The sequence below is a fragment of the Sphaerodactylus townsendi genome, linkage group LG09 (assembly GCF_021028975.2).
Source record: "Sphaerodactylus townsendi isolate TG3544 linkage group LG09, MPM_Stown_v2.3, whole genome shotgun sequence".
NCBI classification, from domain to species: Eukaryota; Metazoa; Chordata; class Lepidosauria; order Squamata; family Sphaerodactylidae; genus Sphaerodactylus; species Sphaerodactylus townsendi.
In genome coordinates, this window is record NC_059433.1 from 2,954,143 (window position 1) to 2,974,291 (window position 20,149).

Sequence of the window (20,149 nt, forward strand, 5' to 3'; positions counted from 1 at the left end):
ATTAATAAACTGTTAAACATTTATTTTTCCCACCCACCACCCGTTCTCCCACCTTACATTATGCCAGTTTCACTTCTACTGAGCTGCCACTGGTGTGATAGCCCACCATTTCCGAAATGCCCCCAACCACATTTTCACCCCATGGCAGCGATTATGAGCATCATTTCACCCAAATGTGTACAGGAACCGGGGAGGTGGAATTGCACACTTCATGTTTACATGTGTCGTGGTTTCAATGCCCTAAACTTTTTACCCACACTAGAGAAATGGGGGGGGGGAGGGGGAGGTCCTGCTTTGGGCTCCTGGAGTTGCTGTAGATTCTCCACCAATGGGAAGCATTCCCTCAGCAGAGGATAGGAACAGGTGTAAGCGGGGCTGTGGTGATGGAACAGCCAATCAAAATCCAGGACAAATGGGCTGTTTGCACCTGTGCGTTGGCATTGTAAAAAAATAGCAGGTTTGTGTGGAGGGGAACAAAGAAAACAGATTGTATCCCCCACCCGCCCAACCAGTGGTGGGATTCAGCAGGTTTGCACCACTTTGGCAGAACTGGTTGTTAAAACGGTGCTTGTAAACAACCAGTTGATAACTTATTTGAATCCCACCACCGGAACTGGTTGTTAAATTATTTGAATCCCACCACTGCCCCCAACCTCAACTCAGTTCCTTCACGGAAAAGAGGCAATCGGGTGAAAGACAAAAATGGAATAAAATGGACCCAGATTAACAAATAATGGATGAAACCCGTTACCATTATGTTGTGTGGAATGCACCAATGCTTTACTAAATAATACTAATAGGAAGGAAATACATGGATAGAAAATAATAAACAACTTTCTAACTGTCTAAGCTTTATCTTAACCACATAGTGACTAGTACAAGAGAGATCAGAAGTGAAAGAAAACTGGGGAAACAAGGAGCAATTAGCCTTTTATCCAGAGTTCCCCCCGCCCCTTTCTGTGTAGTGAGCCAAGGCACATATTGATTGATACCCAATGATTAAACAAGTACTTTACTAGTTATGGAAAAGGTTTCTACATTCTAGTAAGAACTTGTAAACTCAAGGCCCTATTCATTACAAGGTAATCTAACTAATCTGGTTACAAACAAACAAACAGCAAGCTAACTCTTTCATGAGTTAGGGGGCCGGCAAAATCCACCACAAAGTTAAGACCCACTCATGAACTCCTGCATTATCTGCTGACAGTCAAGACAGACACAACATTGTTAAATCACACAGGCTAGCTTGGAAGTGCCCTCAGTGTGCCCTTAAACACATCACATTTTTCAACTCCAGTGTCAATATCTGAAAACCGCTTGACCAAATTTGCAGCAAAAGTCTGTGCCATTCGGCTAGTACTCCTGAGGTCACTAAGACACAGATATACCAGTCAGTCCGCAGAGTAGCTCTGCTGCAGTTTTTCACACAGTTCCTTTAACAAACAGATTTAGGCTAACCATATAAAGCAGATAAATCTACATCTGACTCTTTGTCAGAGCCCGGGTCCAAAACGAATAGAAACTGTAGATTTGCTCTACAATCAAAGGGTAAACATCAGCAAAGACGATTCTGAAGAATCCCGTGAAAATCACTTGCCTATCTCCCCCACAGCACCCCGCCCCCCTGTAACCCAAACAGTTCACTGTGCCCCTAGAACAAAGCATAAGAGAGCTGGGAACATTTTACACTTGATAAGCGGTTGCTCTTCCTGGCTCCAAGGACACAGACAGATACCCGGATACCTGCAGAGAAGAAGGCCTTGCAGTTCCCTTGCAAATGCCAAACCACCCCCAACCATCAGGCTCAGGCCTGACGCTCTTCAAATTAACCAAAATATGCTGGGAAATTCTCCTGGAATAGTCCACCGAGCTTAACCCTGTGTCCCGCTCTCTAAAGTATCTCCTTACCCCACCCTGAAAAGGTCATGTTGGCTTGCCCTTTTCTTTAAGCAGTTATATTCCACAGTACTCAGACTAAAAATATTTATTTATTCATTCATTCATTCATTCATTCATTCATTCATTCATTCAAACTTGACATACCACCCCATCCGCACGAAAATAATACTTCTTTCGCATAACAGGAAACAACCACTGAAAGGAGTTACCCATTTCTATATCAGTTTTTAAACTAGTTTTAAGATTATGGACCTCTGAAAATGTTACTGGCTATCATTTGTTTGTGACCTAAGGGATAAGCATACTTTTATAATGAGCAAAGAGTTTCTACTTACAGGGTCACTATTGTAGAGAGGATCACAGCATTTCTCAAGGGTGTACAGATACTTTACATTGTCTTTGGCTTCGTTTGTGGCATCAGTGATCCGAGTATCCAGCTCTCGCCAGCTCTTCAAAAATTAAAACGCAAGCACAAAAATTTGTTTAAGCGACACATGCTGCTCTGAAGTTTGCGTATGTAGCTACAGAGTATTCTGAAAGCTTTTGACACATAACAGACACAATTCTGCCTCAGAGAATCAAAGGAACTCATTCCATTGTGTTTGTTCTATGCCATCAAGTCACTTCTGACAGAGTGACCCTATGAATTAGTGACCTCCAAAACATACTATCATTATCAGTCTTGCTCCAGACATGAATTGACAGCTGTGGCTTCCTTTACTAAGTCAATCCATCTTGTGTTGGGTCTTCCTCTTCCTACTGTCTTCAACTTTTCCTAGCATATTATCTTTTCCGGCGAGTGTTGTCTTCTCATGATGTGACCAAGTACAGTAACCTCAGTTTAGTCATTAAGTTATTGCCACAAAATGTTTACATCAGACTAGGGGATGCTCTCACTAAACAGGAATAGGACTAATCTTGGGTAAAACCCCTTGGACAATTTCACTTGAAGGGGAGGGGCAAATTCTTTGATTACCTCCTTCCACTGCAGACCTTCACCTCTTCCCTCATGTCAGCCTTCAAGGTGTGCTGCCCATCAGGAACAGCACTTAGGGCAGTGGTGGCGAACCTTTGGCACTCCAGATGTTATGAACTACAATTCCCATCAGCCCCTGCCAGCATGGCCAATTGGCCATGCTGGCAGGGGCTGATGGAAATTGTAGTTCATAACATCTGGAGTGCCAAAGGTTCGCCACCATGGACTTAGGGGACTTGTGAAGCAGGGTGAGAAGGTCAGGATTCACTGGCAGGAACACTTCCTTCAGCAAAACTGTTCGGCAAGAGCTGAGGTTATCTTTTCTACTCACCCAGAAACTGTCTCAGGCCTGGCGGGTTAAGCTGCTTACTGGACTGTGTGAAGCAAACTACAGCTTTTTTTAACGACCTTTTTATTTTTTGCTGTTTTGTATTTCACTGGAAAGTTGTAGATTTGATGCAGTTTTTTTGTTGAAGTTGGCCTGGCGTATTTCTGCTACATATTCATTGGGGTGGTTCCCAGTCTTATGATGCTGAAGCCAGTCCCGGCATACCTGTAGGAGCTTCGATTTAGCAGCAGTCAGCACTCCCAGGACAGCCTTCACATCGGAGGTCTTGAGCTGGTCCAAAAGGTAATTGAACTTGGAGAGCCGCTTCTTCCAGTGGTCAAGCTCCGCTCGTGGCCCAAGATCATCCGCTTCCTTCCGCAACTGGTCGTTTTCAGCAATGACCTGCAATTCATGCAGAAGATGGTCAATCCTGCATGCAAGCAACCAAATGACCACAACAGTGTGCAGCCGCATGCCACTGCACCAGTTCCTGGGCTGACAGCATTAATAGTAGATCATTTTGGTAAGATTTCTCCTTAATAAACCCTTCAGGTTAAATAAGCAAATAATAAACCTGGCGGCTGTTCCTGAATCACAGGGGTTTGTTTTTTTTACTTGCTGAGGCCCCCGTGTAAATTCTGCCTTCAAAAACAGCTGATGAAGAACTAAAAGACAGCACGTAGTTCTGCCTCATTCTTAGGGCTGCCAGGCTGGGGAATTCCTAGAGATTTGGGGTTGGTGTCTGGAGTAGAAAGAGTCCAGAATGGGGAGAAAGCTCAGTGGGGATCAGGATGCCGTAACGCCTCCCCTCCACAGCTGCCATCTCTGGAGACTACTTTCCATTCTGGGGGACCTCCAGCCCTTCCTCCGGAGGTTGGTGACCCCACTTATTCTCAACACCCCAACCAGCAACAGACTGGATCCAGACTGAACGGGCAATTGCCACGAGGGCTGCCAGCTCTGGGTGGGAAAACGGCTAGAGATTTTGGGACTGGAGCCTGAGAAGGAGGGGGGTCTTGGGAGGGGACAGACCTCAGTGGGGTGTGATGCCACAGGGTCCACCTTTCAACACAGAGAGACTGATCTCTGTTACCTGAAAATCAACTGTAATAGTGGGAGATCTCCAGCCACCACCTGGAGTTTGGCAACCCTAATGCCATTGATTCCCTCTTCCTACCTTGGCCCCTCCCCCATCATGCCATTCCTCTGGGCCCCCTATTTTTCATGAGCAGCATTTCCTGGAGATTAGGGGGTGCTTGGTGGGGGAGGCCAGAGAGTTCCATTCTGTCACAGGAAAATAGGACAGTGCAAAATACTAGAAGACACTTTACATTCTCTGTGTGTGTGTGTGTGTGTGTGTGTGTGTGTGTGTGTGTGTGTGTGTGTGTGTAGTGTGTGTTAAGCACCATCAAGTCACTTTCAAATCATGGTGACCCTATGAATTAATGCCCGCTCCTTCACACAGTAGCTCATGACAAATGCCCATAGTCTAACTGTCTGTATCTCTCCTTCTTCCAAAGAAGAGGATGACCTTTTGCTTGGAACATTTCATCAGCACAGCAAAGCCATGATTGGAAAAATAATCCACCTTCCCAACACCATCTCTTGCTGAAGATTAAAAGAAGCGCTGGTTCAATCAATTTGGAAGGTGGGGAGAAGCTTAGGTCTTCCATGCCTGGGTGGTGAAAGAATAAAATGCAGCGCAACCTTCAGTTTCAGTTTCATGGCTGGTTTCCCGTCAGTGGCATCAAAGCTGAGGGTCAGTGCTGATGCTCACCCACAAGAATGCCTGCTATGGTGTAGTGGTTAAGAGCAGCAGTGGCGTAGTAGTTAACAGCAGATGTACTCTAATCTGGAGGATTGATTCCCCGCTCTGCCACTTGAGCTGCGGAAGCTGATCTGGGGAATTCAGTTAGCCTGGGCACTCCAACACACACCAGCTGGGTGACCTTGGGCTAGTCACAGTTCTTCTGACCTCTCTCAGCCCCACCTACCTCACAGGATGTTTGTTGTGGAGGAGGGGGAAGGGAAAGGAGTTTGTTAGCCCCTTTGAGTCTCCTTACAGGAGAGAAAGGGAGCATATAAATCCAACTCTTCTTCTATGTCCCTATCATTCCATATTCATAAACAAGGCCCCTCCGAACACTACCTGCTCTATTTGCTTAATCCAGATTTTCATGAAAGTTTCCATTTGTTCTAAAATCTCCATGCTGTTGGCTGCAACCAGGTAGTCCGCAGGTCCTTTTAAGGCTTTCAAATCACAGCCGTCACACTTCTTCAGATTCACCTAAACAATAATTTTCAGCCATTATGGTTCTGCATATGCTTGCAAGATCCTTTTGTCCCCAGGAAATCATTCACTTTGGATAGGCTAGCTGGAACATCCAGTTTAAAGCTCCAGGTGGTTACTGCCTATGAGACCTGCAGCCAAAACACTTTGGGCTTCGCGTGGCCCTTTTTTGGACATCAATTAACTGATCTGCATAAGAATATATCAATACCTAACTGCATTCTGTGGAAATTTGGAAGGTTACCAGTTTCGCCTTGACAAGACATCAGAAATGGTGGACAACCTTCCCTGAAAGGCAGTTTGACCCCAGTAGTTACATTCCACTACAGTGTTCAACTGCAAGAGAGTGCTTTTTCAGTTCACACAGAATATCTGCAAGGCGCCCAAATCTGTCCAGAATTCCTGGCAACCCAAAAAAACCTTTAGCCATTGGCAGAGGCCTGAGGAATCCACTGACATGCACTCAGTGACGTAGGTATAGATTTTTTATGGGGTGGGTTCGGGGGCCCCTAGGGGCGTGGCCTCACCTCCCCAAGCCCCACCCACAGCCTCAGTGCTTATAAAAGCAGCTCTCCGAGGCCAGGGAAGGCAGACTCCCCTGCCCTCCCCGCCCCATCCCCCCTGGCTGCGTTCCCAGCCAGCAGCCGGCAGTCCCTTCTGCTCTCCCCTCCAGGCAGAGGCGTAGCTAGGAAAAATGGAGCCCGGTGCAAAATCTGAGTTTTGCACCCCTGCCCCCTCCATGGGCAGCCACTGTGATGCTGGAATCCACCCCCAAACAGCATCACTTTCAGTGGTGTTTAAACTAGGGAGCCCAGATTTTCCTTTTAAATCCACCTTAAAGGGAGAATCTGGGGTCCCCAGTTAAAACAACATTGAAAGTGATGTTGTTTTGGGGTGGATTCTCCCCCACCCTGAAACAGCATCACTTTCAATCTTTAAACTGGGGACCTCAGATTCTCCCTTTAAATCTATGCCGAAGGGGGTGGATTTAAAAGGAGAATCTGGGGAAATTTGGGGGTGCCTGCTGTCAGGGGTGCAATTGTTAAGCTAGCAGCACCAACATTTCAGAGTATCTTTAGGAGACTCTCTTGATGATACCACCCAGATTTGGTGAAGTTTGATTGAGGGGGTCCAAAGTTATGGACCCTCAAAAGTGTAGCCACCATCTCCTATTAGCTCCCACTAGAGACAATGGGGGATGGGGCACTTCCTTTGGGAGTCCATACCTTTAGACCCCCTGACCCAAACTTTACCAAACCTGGGTGGTATCAGAATGAGACTATTATGATGATACCACCTTGGTTTAGTGAAGTTTGGTTCAGGGGGTACAAAGTTATGGACCCTCAAATGTGTAGCCCCCGTCTCTTATTAGCTCCCATTGGAAACAATAGGGGGTGGGGCACCCCTTTTGTGAGTCAATAACATTGGACCCCCTAAACCAAATCTTACCAATCCTGGGTGGTATCATCAGGAGAGTCTCCCAACAAATTCCTGAAATTTTTGTGCTGCTAGCCTAAAAGCTGCACCTTCTGCAGGCCAAAAACTGAAAAAATACTAATAAATACAAAAAACACAAATGGGGCGGAACTTTGGACATATAAGGGGGGGGGGTTGAACCCGGGAACCCCCCCCTTACCTATGTCCTTGCATGCACTCTATCTACTGCCTCTGCAAATAGCAGGTAGTGGTTGAACTGAGCAGTTCTCCACAAACAGAAGCCTCAGCCTTCCTAGCCACTCGCTCGCTCACCCTATGCAGGGATTTCTTTTATTGCTGTACAGCCCAGTCTACACCAGCTGTCTTGAGTGATGCAGTCCAGATCCAGCATTACCAGCTCAGTCAGAACTAAGTCTATTAGTGCCATTCTACATGGAGAAGCTTCACTCTAAGCCCACTGATTCAGCTGGGTTGTGGTTAGTACCTTATATACTCGTGTATAAGTGGACCCGCATATAAGTTGAGGCACCTAATTTTACCACAAAAAACTGGGAAAACTTGTTGACTCGTGTAGAAGTCTAGGGTGGGAAATGCAGCAGCTACTGGTAAATTAAAAAAAATAGATACCAATAAAAATGTTTTTAAATATTTATTTCAAAGAAAAACAGTATGGTATCAACAATAACTTCAAAAGTTCTGAAGTGGAATATATAACTCTCACAGACAGTATCTCTTCAGAGTTTCATAGGGAAGATGCTCAACAAGATCCCCCTTTTAAAAAGTCCCTACAGGTTCTCCTTCAACACGGATAGCTTATCATGACACAGTGAAGATGCTTGCGTGGTGATGGCAGCCGCTGCCCCAAAGCAAGTCTTTTTTGCAGGTCTGCAAGCTCAGCTGGACAGAAGTCCCACCTGCTTTCCAAAAAATACTGGGTGGGGGCCGAGAAAGGTGCTGGCAGTGGCTGCACCCCAGGGCACCCTGTGGGGGGGGGGGATTCCTGCCACCATGGGCTCCAATGGTGCGAATTTCCCAATGAGTATGGCTCCCTAGCATTCATGGAGCTTCCTGGCCTGAACATATAAATTTAATATTTAATATTCACACCTGTTCACTGAATATTCACTGTGAATGAAGCTACTGGCCCCCTGTAGTGCAGCGAAGCAACAGCCCAAGGCTTACCTGGGAGCTGCCTTTGTGTCCACATAGCAGGAGGCAGGTGCAGAAAAACACCCTCAGCTCCCAGCCTTTTTTTGCTCGCCACCCGCTCGCCACCCGTTCACTTGCGCATAAGTCAAGGTGGGGTTTTTCAGCACAAAAAATGTGCTAAAAAAGTATATACACAAGTGCATAAGGTATATATAAATGAAAAGATTATACTACACCAGTGTTAAACTGTCAAAATTAATAATTTTATATTTTTTCCTGGCTTAACCCAATTCCAATATATGAGAGGATACTGAGAGAGATAGAGAGAGAACCAGTACAGTGGCGTCATCCATCCCACAAATTTCACAATGGGTTTATTAATTAACCCAGTTCATTTGTCTTTCCTCTTCCTCCTTCTACCCTTGGGATCAATTAATGTCCCCGAGGTCTTCCCAGCATGACTATGACCAGCAGGCTTACAAAAAGCTCCCCATGTTTCCATCAATAACAAATTCAAACATCTCAAAACACTGATAGATGGATTGATTGGAATTTTGTAACCAATAATAATTTTTGAATACACTTAATCTCTTGCACATTACGGTTTCAACGGATGGTCATAAAAACTTGTCCCATGACATGGCCAACATTTTTCAGAACTGTTCCTGTGCATTTTTAGATTCCTAGAGTGCAACTCCTAGCAAAACATTTTTGTTTGGTGATCTTGTCTCACCTCTCTGGACCCATCATGTAGCACATGTACACACAGGCCTACCTTCTCCTTCAGGCTCTGCTGAGCTCCTGAAAGGACACTGACAAATCCCTCTAGAGAAGTGAGGAAGTCCTGCTTCACTTTGGCCCCTTTCTGGGGACCCCCAAGCTCTCCCCAGCCAGAGTCCATTGTCTTTAGAGCTGGAATAAAAATGTCCGCCAGCAAGCGCTGCACGCTATTCAGTAAGCCACTGTGACTCGCATCCAACATATTGAAAGCCACTTCCTGAGAACAAAACAACAAACATACTGGTTATTTTGAACATCTCCCGCCTCCATTCGTTATATTACAATGGAGCCCCTTGTGGGTTCAAGGTGGCTGACAATTTTCTCCATTATACTGTAACACACTGTAAAAAATAGCGTGTGTGTAGCTCTCATATCTTGCTATAAAAATAAAACAGCCTGATGCCCCTTTACCTCGGCAGGAAGCCCGTTTTACAAAGCATGAACCTCTGTCAAAAAGTGCCTGGCTCTAGCAAATGCCAAGTGAGTGATTCCGAGAGGGCAGACAGGATAGCAGGAGCTGGCTGTGCCCTCACAAAGGGGGGGAGGCTGTTTTCGGGGAAGAAGTCCACACAAGGCTTGATGCTTGGGAAAAGAAATGTATCCTTTACATTGGTCAAAGGATTCCATACTGAGATAGGAAAGGAATTGTCAGCATCATAGCTATCAAACTAGATAAACCAGATGGGGAGAGATTTGTGATGGAATTTTGATTAGAAGGGTGTTCAAAGCACTTTTGAATTACCTGGGGGTGTGCTGCTATTGAGGAAAAAAAGTTACACAGAGAACATTTTTATCTTTAATAGTGTTGCACTTCACAAAATTGTTTTACAAGCTAGCTTGGATAGATGATTAGGTTCTGTTAGTCTATTCTGTTGTGTATCGCTTATTGTAAATCGGATCCTATTTATGGAATTTCTGTGCTGCTTAATTGGTCATGTGACTTCTAAAATCCTAACACATTGCTATTTGAATGTCCCATTTTTGTGATTGTACAGGCTCACTATGTGTCTCTGAGTTTCTGAGAAAAGTGGACTATAAATATAATAAACTAATTAATAAATCTTAGCAAATGAATATGAGTCCTTCAATGTAAGGAACTCCATTCTAGGCAGGACAGAGAAAGGGTTCTAATCTAGCTAACTGGGATGGATGGAGATACAGGGAAAATGTTTCATTCTCATGGTACAAAATGAAGAGATAGCGAAGGTATCAGCCAGAAGGAAGACTTCCTGAGAGCAGCCCTCTTACACATCAAAGAGATAGCAGAAGAGCGCTGGAAAGGAAGGATGCTCAGCATCCTGACCTAGCTCTCTCTCTGACTCTTTTTCGTCCCTTTCTGGAGTCTAAGGCAAAGTCATTCACTTCTAACAATTCAGAGAGTGCATGTTGCTCTCATGAAGGACAGGAAAAAAGAGCACAAAGAAGGAAAGAAGAAACAACAGCTGGAAGGAAGTTCCCAGCAAGCAGCAATCTGAGTAAACAAAGGCAGCAACAGACCAAACCAGAAGAAGAACACAGGAGATTCTGAGCCGTCAACCTTCCCAGTGTAAAGGATTCAATGGTGTTGATGGTGAAGTAACCTTGAGTGCATTCCACAGCCCGGGCGATGGGCCAGCTTCTTCGGCGGAGACCTTATCTCTGCGCGGGAGATGAGGACTCCGTTCCCATGGGAAGCAGGAAGGGGGGATGGGGTGAATGGTGTTATAACCTGTGCTTCTGGCGGGAAGTGTCATTCCTGCCACTGCGTGTACTTGAGCTTTCTAAGATGTCTTAATAAATGGACTTTTACTCTATGCTTCTATGGAATTCCTTACATTGTGGCAGGAATCCTAATACATCTATATTCCTAGTGCAGTGGACCTCTGGTGTCTTGACATGGTGAGTTGAATGTTTTCATAAAAGCGGTAGCCCCCAAAGAGGCTCCGACCTTCCCTTCTGGATCTGGAGGCACCAGCAGAGAACGGGTCTGGTGGCTCTTCTCGCCCTCAGACAGCACGAAGTCTTCCTTTACTCCCGTTGGAACGAGGGACGCGTGGACGCATCACCATGGGGACTTCCATGAGCCGTTTGGGGCTGTCTATGGATCGGTTTCGTGGATCGGATTCTCTACCCGCCTCGTGGGATTACAAACCTCAGATGCAACCTGTCATGGTTATTTTGGCCTGACCACCTTTCATGCGCAACCCAGGAACTGCATTGAACGCCCCTGGACTCAGATTTTGCGGGATGCTCCCAAGGAACCACCGGCACAGCACTGGGGCCCGCCCAAAGGACACGGGACTAAACCTGGAATTGGGAGGGTATCGTGCATCGCCCCAATCGACCCCTGATCCCGGCTAGCGACCGCACCTGAGGTGGTGCCTCGGGAGCCACGGTGGCTACGGGCGGTTACGGTGTCTCCGATGTTCCCGCTTCCAGATGGTGAAGAAGAGTCCGGAAGAAAGCCTGCACTCCCAGCCGATCTGTTCCTCTCCCTTCCGGCGAGACCTGGGATGAGGAAGTAGGGCGACGCCAGGCGTAGATGCCCAAGAAGCATGGACCCGCGAACGCCAGCTATGGGAAGAGGAACGCGGGCACAGTTGCAGCAAAGAGCGTTGAAAACCTGCAGAGGGACCGGAACGGCACGCAAAGAAGTCCAACCTCGAGTTGGACCGTGCATAAAGATGCGCTCCAGCGACAATATGCCCAGAATCTGTCAGTCCATGATAAAGTCCTGGAACACTCCAGACTGGATTTATACAACGGCCGAAGCGTTTCAGAAGTCTCATGCGACGCAGCTTCTACTCTGAAGCCCTTTAAACGGGACGAACTGGCTAAATTGGAGAAAGCTGCTTTGCATGCGCATCTTCAGGATGCGATGACCTCAAGGAGAGGGAGCTGGCTGCGCTTGGAGAGGGAGCTAAGGAGGCAGCAGACCAGGAACCGGTTGGGAGTCTATGCTGTTACTGATCGCGGTGCCAGGGGGGGCCAATGATCTGGTCCTGGCTACCCAAACGCCAGCGCACCGCCACCCCTCGATTCCGCCCCCGCATTACAGCAGCTGCCTGCCCAACCTGCCCAACCCGCAACCACCACCCCCCAGCAGGCACCAAGAGCCGTTGAACGGGGCTACGACGGCCCTTCGATACCAGCCCGTTTGATGGGACGCCTAAACTTCCCCTACTTATTTTGCAACTCAATGCCCACTTGGAAGACTATGATGATTTTATACCGGTCTGAGCGAAAAAATGGACATCGGTTCCTCATTCTGATGGGGCAGCAGCCGACTGGTTCGCGGACTCTTCTAGATTTGCAGGATGAAGACTCTCGCGACGGGTGCCCGTGATTCCTCCAAGCCTTAAGAGCTAGCCTAAGCATCCAGGCCGTAGAATGGAAGCTATCCGCACTCATCAAAACTATCCAGCAAGGCAACCGCCCGTTGCAGAATTTGCCCGTGAATTTCAGGCGGCGGCTGCCCGACTTCCTCCTGAGTGGCCCGGACCGCATGAAATGCGAATACCGGATGCTGTGGACGCAAGCCGCGTGAAACGGTGTTTTAATTCGGTCCCTCGTATCTATTGCAGATTGGATCCAGTTGGGATCCCAGGTGGCATCTCGCTCTGGAATACGCCAGGCGGTGGCCGCCCACGCCAAAACCCACTACTGTGTTCACTCGTCGCCCAGCTGCCCTTTACCGAAAACCACCTCGAACATTGCCAAACACTGGGATTGTGTCTTTGATTATGGAGGCCAGCCATCTTAGCCGCCAACTGTCCTACAAACAAGAACCAACCGCCCAGCTACGCACTCCCATCTGCCAAGCCACCGCTACAGGCGTCAGGGGCCGCCGACGGGCCCTGCCTAAAGCGGTCATCGAAGCGCACTCCAGAGGAGGGGAAGCAGCTGCTGTCTTTCTTCCCCATGGACATGGGCCCGACTCCTGGCGTGGTGAGTGAAGGCAGCTCCCATTACTGTCAAAGCATTTCTGGGCAGCCCCGCTTAAACACACTCGCATCATAGCCTCGCCTACAGTGGATTCTGGCTGCTCCACTGCTTAATGCCCTCAGGTGGCAGAGGAGCTAGGTCTGGACCAAATTCCCTGGCTAAGCTTCCATTCAATTCCAAATGGACGTGCCTCAGAACGTAGCGAACGCCTAGTACAAAACATGGTTGCCTTCCTCCGCTGCGCACGACCATTGGGAGAAAATTAGGTTTTATCTCTTGGCACTCAGTGGCCAAACACTCCATAGTTTTGGGCATGCCTTTGGTTACTGTTACATGAACCAAAGTTCATTTGGAAGAACGGGATCTTTAGAATTTACATTGACCCTCCCTGCATGGTGAACACATGAACTGGGGAAAACCCAACTTCTCCTGACATTACCCTCCCTGGCTTCTTCAGCTTATTGCTCCCGATCTTATTGGCATCCCATCTGCATATCATGATCTAGCCAGAGTTGTGGAGCAAGAATGCCATCAGTTGCCACCCACAGAGACACTGACTGCAAAATTGTTATACAACCAGCAGCAACTACCCAAAGGTAGAATCTTAACGCGATGAGTCCCAATGAGGAGAAGGAACTCCTGCGGCTCTCTTGGACAAGAACCTTGCTCATGTGGGTTCATCACGGGTTTACCAAACACACACACGCTGCTCCGTTTTGTTTGTAAAGAGAAAGATGGGTCCTTACGGCTTTGCACAGATTATCGAGGTTCTAGCAGCGCCTCCTGTCCAATAAATATCCTTTTGCCTTTGGATCATGGACCTCTTTAGATGCACCGGCAAAGGGCGATTTTACTAAATTGTTGACTTTGAGAGAAGCTTACTACAGAGCTCAGAAATTGCTGAAGGCTATGAACACTTTTGATCGCGTTTAACACAAAGTTTGGACAGTTTGAATACTTTAATAATGCCATTCGCTGGTTAAGTGGGATTTTATGGCCCTTTATCAACGGTTCTTCATGATTTATTGTACAAGGGAGTTGTAGGCACTTTAGATGACGCTTTTATCTACCGCAAAACCATAAAGTTACATGAGACATTGGTTCGGAGGTATTGAAACTTAAGTTCTATTGAATCCTTCGCCAAACTTCCAAATGCAGTGCTTTCACTCAGACTCCTCCATTGACTTACTAAGCTACTCTTGATCCCGAGGGCTTGAAAAATGATCCTGCTAAAATTGACGCGAGTCCTCCAATGGCCTGCCCCACCAACCGCAAAGAACTCCAATCTTTCTTGGTTTTGCTAATTTCTATCAGACTTTATACCCCAATTCGCTGAACTGACTCTCCTCTCACAGACCTCTTTACGCACTAAGGGTAAAGATCCACTGTCCGCTAAGCCTGGGGCCCCTTTCCTGGTCTGAGGGAGGCGTCAAACAGCCTTTCAGCTCTTAAAGTCTGCTTTACCACCAACCTATCCTAAAACACCCTGACCCAGATCTCCCGCTTGTGGTTCACGGATGCCCTCGACAGCTAATTCTGGGGCAGCCCTGTTGCAGAAAAAAAATAAAAGATGGTAGGCTGGTTCCGCAGCTTATTTGTCTAAGAAATTCTCTTGCGCTGAACTCAATCAACTGTGGGAGATAAAGAGATCGCGGCCATCAAAGTGGCACTTCCACTTACTCAGTTGAGGACAAACACCCCTTTCAGGTTTGGTCGATCATAAAAAACTTGGCATTCTTCCACCCCCCTCAAGATGTTCGCAAAACAACTTCGCTGGGCCGATTTCTCGCTTCTCTTTACAGTCCATTTTTTTTCCCTGAAAACTAATACCGGCTGACGCGCTACCTCGAGTGTGGGTGGAGCCGCCCACGACATCTCCCACGACTGTTCTTTCCTCCTATAGCCAGCTGTCACCGATCTCAAACGCCGCTTCCTCCTCCTCCTCCACCCCCCCCATTCCTAGCTCCTCGCCTCCTCCTGGCGGGAACCGGGAAGAGGCGGGGCTGCACGAGCCTCAGCTGAAGAAAGTGACTTGCCCGCGCTTTGGAGAATAGAGTTTGGCTGAGGGACTGTTGGTACTGCCTCCCAGCAGTACCTTGAAGCTTGCCACGCATACCCGCTCGCTGACATTTTGGCTTTTAAAAACTCTGCATTTAGCCCACCGCAGTTCAGTGGCGCTGCACGCGAAGACATTGAGGCATACATTAAGGGCTGTCATGAAAGAGAAGCCAAACTATCCTGAAAGCCCCATGGGCTGTTGCAACTTCCCGTGGCCTCCCACTTTGGGAAGTCATTTCCATGGATTTTATTACAGATTTGCCCTCGAAAAGTCATGGCAACACTGCTCTTTTATGGGTGGTGGTAGACTTATTTTCTAAACAAGCCCATTTTATTCCATGTGCTGCCCATCCTCCCTAAGTTGGCACGGCTAGTTCATTATTCAACATATTTACCGCCTCCATTCACCATTAAGGTGGTCTCTGACCAAAGGCCCCCAATTCATCCTCTCAAAGTTCTGAAAGCTGCTTTTGTTTGGGTCGCCGTCAGCCACGCCTCTTACCACGCTCAAAGTGACATGGTGACCTGGAGAGAACTAACAGAACCCTGGAGCAGTATTTACGCTTGTTACACCAACTACCACCAAGACAATTGGTGCGAGCTTATTCCGCTTTGCAGAGTACTCTTACAACAATGCAGTTCATAGTAGGTACAAAGAAAACCCCTTGAAATTGTGTCTGGTTTTCCACCGCTGTTAACTACTCAAGAGAGCAGCCAATCCTAGAGTTTCAACAGTGATTTCATCCCCAGTTTAGGGATGGAAACGGTCCAGACCGCTTTTACAAATGTGCTAAAGGGACTTCTGCATAAACCGGTAAGCTGATAAACACCGCCGGATTTTCCGCGCAGGGGCTCCTGGGTGTGTTTTATTCACAAAAAAATCTCAGAGACGCATAAATACTCCAAACTTGGCAAAAGATTTGTGGACCTTTTCAGATTACTAAAGGGATTAATGATGTCACCGTTTCTTTAGATTTCCATGGCCTTAACTCTCAGCAACATTCATCCTGTCTTCCATTCCAGCTTGTCAGCGGAGGCCTCGCCTGATGCTTCGGTACCTAATTCGCTGGAGAGGCCCCACCGACTATTATTATTGATGGTCACAAGCACTACTTAAATTGACGCTTATTCTGGACTCTCGCTTTAATCGCAAACGCTTTGCAATATTTAGTCTCTTTGGGTGGGATATTCCTCTGCATAATCAATGGGTTTATTCCGAAATATTGAAGCCCCCAATTCCGTTTCGCTTTCAACGCCTTTCCGATAAACCAAAGAGGCCCTCGGCGGAGAGCGCCAGCGATTCAATGCCGATGGAAGTAACCGGAGCGCATTCGGCCAGCTCCATGGTGGGCGAAGCTTCATAGACCTATAATTCCCGCCCTGCCAAAGCAAGGGATAGTGAATGGGTGTTATAACCGCTTGCAAGTGTTTATTCCTAAGCACTGCTGTACTTGAGCTTTCTAAGATGTCTTAATAAATGGACTTTTACTCCCAAAAAGCCTTTTATTTCTGCTTCTATGGAATTCCTTACACCCAGCCCCTCTGGAATACTGGAGTGTTTGGTGCATAGAGACTCTGCACAATCCTTCGCTGCCAACAGGGTGGCCAGCACATGACAGCCGGCACAGAGGGAAATACAAAGAGAGGCTGCCCTTCAGACCTGTGGATTCGAGGCTGTGACGGGCTTTAAAGAATATAACCAGGACTTGAATTAAGCTTGAGAAAAACAAGCAGCCAATGTAGATGTTCTCAAGCCTGTGAGTTATGCACCCATCAGTCAACTTCTTGTGCCACATATTTTATTTATTTATTTATTTGCTAGATTTGGAAACCGCCCACTCCCGAAGGGCTTTGGGTGGTGTACAGTAAATATAAATACAACAATACATAATAAATTAAAATTCATAATTCAGTTCTATAAAACAAATAAAAAACATAGCAGCATTCAATGTAAAAATGGTGGAAAAGGTATGAATGGAAAAGGTGCCTCATATTGGAGCCCCGGCTGTGAGACCATTCAAAGTTGGTTTGCTCCTGAAATGGAAAAGCATCTACCAAGGAGAAGAGGAATTACAGTGGATGCAGTTATTCCTTTAGCTGTTCTATAAGTGTGATGGACGGGGACTGAGTGAGGGGAAACTGTGCCTGGGGTATACGCGCGCCCTGTGCCCCGCTGACCCCCAGCCCTCGAACGCCTTTGGAATGCCCCAGCCGCGCCCCGGGCGTTGCACTCCCCCCTGTCCCATGGGCACTGCGCCACTGGACTGGGAGGATGTTCAGTATGATCAAGAGACAGAATTTCTACGCTGCCACATTTTGTATTACTTACATGATGGATATTTTCTGCCGTGATGGCTTTGGAAGGGTTAGCTCTAATGAAGAAAACGCATATGCCAGTCAAGGCAACATCCTTTCCTTCTGTTATGAATACTTTAGCCTTTTTATTCTTAGAAGTTGCTCCTGCCAGGCCAAGTCCTGTAACATTTCAGGAGGGGAAAAAATCAGAATATCTCCTTAGAAAAGGGGCTATAACACAACAGCCTCTCCTCCTTTTGTAAAAAGGAGAAGGATTCACAGCCCCCTACAAGGAAAATCTAGAAATTCCATAGGTGTATCAGAATGTTTAAGTCTGACTTTTCATTTAGTATGGCCACCGTCCACTGCTTCTGGCACCTACAGCTCACAGAGCCATGCGTGTTAAGAGGGATTCCTACATGACTCCACATAGTCTTTTACTTGCTCTAAGCAACCAATCTGCATCCTTTAGAGGAGACAAGTGAGGTGGGAGGACTGCTCTGTGCAGACACACACTGGCCCATTGCCACGTGTGGAGTGAAGGCACATTGCCAGTGGCATGTTGTCACTTCAGCAGAACAAGTTGTTAAAATGGTGTTTGAAAGCAACCGGTTGTTAAATTATTTGAATCCCACCACTGCACGTTGCCCTACAGTGAATGAGGGAGTGTTCAGCCAAAGGAGGGGGAAAGCTACAGCGATCTTCTGTTCTTCATGTACAAGGAATATTTCTACTGATGCTCTAGGCATGCATTTCCCTACCTGCTTCAGATGCCTCTACATCTTGATAGTAGAACATGAGATGGCGAAAGCCCCCAGCCACAAAGAATTTATCAATACGGTCAATCTGTTGAAAGTCAAAGTTAATAAATCATAAACTGTGAAGTTGGGTCATTATATGTAGCCTTGATAGGCAGAAGCCACATGCCGACCTGCCGCCTGGAGTAATCTCTCACGTCAGAATGCAGACAGTGAAAATTCAGGCCCTGCTCTGACTATCCACCCCACAGCAGAGGGGCCTGCGGAAGCCTGCGGCTGGCATTCATGGCAATCAGGTTCTGAGAAGTGTTTAACATTTCAACTAGTGCTCCATCTGTGAGTGCATGGATCAGAAAACAACGACAGTTATGTGCCACTAGATTGGAGGATTGAAACTACTGGTGCAATCAAGATTTTGGAATGGATCTCAATCCCAGCATGAGAAGCCGCGGTTTGCGAAATACATGCAGAAATCTCCAAATACAGAGAGTGCTGACAGCTATCAAAGGCTAATGGAGTCAAATAGAAAACTGAAAATGGGGTAGAAGGGTCACATGAAGACCATTCAACCAAGATGCAGATAGCACAATCCTGGAGGAGGGTGGATGTACTCAGGATTCTGGCAGTGGAGTCTAAGGATACCCAGGGAGCATACTGGCTGCCAGGCCGCCATACCTCAGATAGATGCCAGCACAGCATCTTGCCAGCTCAGCATCAAAGGCTCAGCATCAAAGGCACAGGGCACAACTGGCATAAACTGCTCTGCCAGTGGAGAAAGGGGCAACATGGAGGGCATGGCATGGAGTTAGTCGGCTCCTCAGGTCACCTGAGCTCAGGAACTTCCTCAAGAATCGGGGGGGGGGGATTTGTTGTACTGGATGACTCAGGTCAGGCCTGATTGTGACACAGATGTAAACTTAAGCAGCCCTAGACTGAGGGAGCTCGTAGTTCTAACCCCCAAGGATGAAAGCGGATTCCATGTTCCTTTAAAACTATTCAATGGAAATGCTTTGAAATGGGTTCACGGCTTCCTTGACACTTTTGTTGGTAGGGCTAGGCAGGGAAGGGTGCTTGTCATGAACATTTTCAGCGGTATATAACTCCCTTCCTTCCCTTTCTGAGGTTTTTTACAGATTGCTCTGAAAGAGAATCATGGGGCTCACTCATTCAGAGCAGGGGAAACTGTTTCTGCAAGTCAAGGCACCAAAAGGCTAAAAGATTGTGCCCATGCAACAATGGCTCAGTTGAATCTCTGGCCCACCAATTACTTCACTGTCTCAGATTCAAGGAAATCAGATCCAAGTATGTGAATCTCACTCCTTTACATTTACCCCATCTCCCCGATTTATTTAGATTACACTACTTGTTGGACAATCCTAATCCTTCTCTCTGTATGATAGTGGCAGACTTTCTCCTGGAAATTACTAAATGCCAGTAGATTTCCTTCGTCCTAACATGTTGCACTGCTGTCTATGCCAATAAAGGCTTGCTTCTGAATGATTAAAAATCCCCTTAAAGTGTTGTATTGAAAAGATGTCAAAAGGGAGGAAAACACTTAAATAGATTATGAATACATGATAATAACATGTGAATTTAATTTTCAATATTCGGGAAGTATTTTTAAGCAGTTTACAATGGTAACCACTGCAAACTTTTAAAATCTATTCTATTTTACTGTAATAATCTTATAATATTGTTTAACATCACTATCGGATTTATCAAATATTGCATAGGGTACCTTATGATTTATGCTAAGACTATTATGATAATTACTATTTATTCATTATTGCATCACTGTTTACTGTATATAACTGCTATCACTTATTTTTTATTCTTTATTATATGATTGTATATGTGAATATACAAGGTGAGGCAAGGTGAGTATTGGGGTGGGGAGGGTTGGCAGATGTGGGTTAGAGTGATGGAGAGTGTAAGTTGGCTGGTTGGGATGGGGGAGGCGGGAGGGCTTTGCTGGCTTCTTGGGGTGGCTGGATGGTTGAGGGTTTTGCCGGGCCCCCAGAGCAGCAGCTCTGCAGCCCTAGCCTGGCTCCTTGGGGCAGTGGAAGGTGCCAGGTCCATGGGGCAGCAGCTCTGTGGACCCCAGCCTGGATCTTTTGGGTGCGGGGGGAGGGTGCAGGCCTATGTCTGGCTCCTTGGGGCATGGGGCAGGTTTAAGGGCTTTGCTGGGCCCACACAGCACACAGGGCTTGGGTCCTTGTGCTTCCTGCATGGTAATTGGCTAAGGATTCGTCATC

General features: G+C 46.9%; 1 protein-coding gene across 1 annotated transcript in view; it reads right to left on the reverse strand.

The window, feature by feature from the left end:
- DNAH5 (dynein axonemal heavy chain 5) overlaps window positions 1–20,149 on the reverse strand; it is a 227,512-nt gene that overhangs the window by 203,533 nt on the left and 3,830 nt on the right. The window contains exons 3-8 of the mRNA XM_048507883.1: window positions 17,898–17,982; window positions 17,171–17,316; window positions 8,855–9,076; window positions 5,353–5,490; window positions 3,429–3,605; window positions 2,235–2,348 (exon numbers count right to left, since the gene is read on the reverse strand). Of these exons, the coding sequence (XP_048363840.1) occupies window positions 2,235–2,348; window positions 3,429–3,605; window positions 5,353–5,490; window positions 8,855–9,076; window positions 17,171–17,316; window positions 17,898–17,982 (882 nt within the window). The remainder of the gene's footprint in view (window positions 1–2,234; window positions 2,349–3,428; window positions 3,606–5,352; window positions 5,491–8,854; window positions 9,077–17,170; window positions 17,317–17,897; window positions 17,983–20,149) is intronic.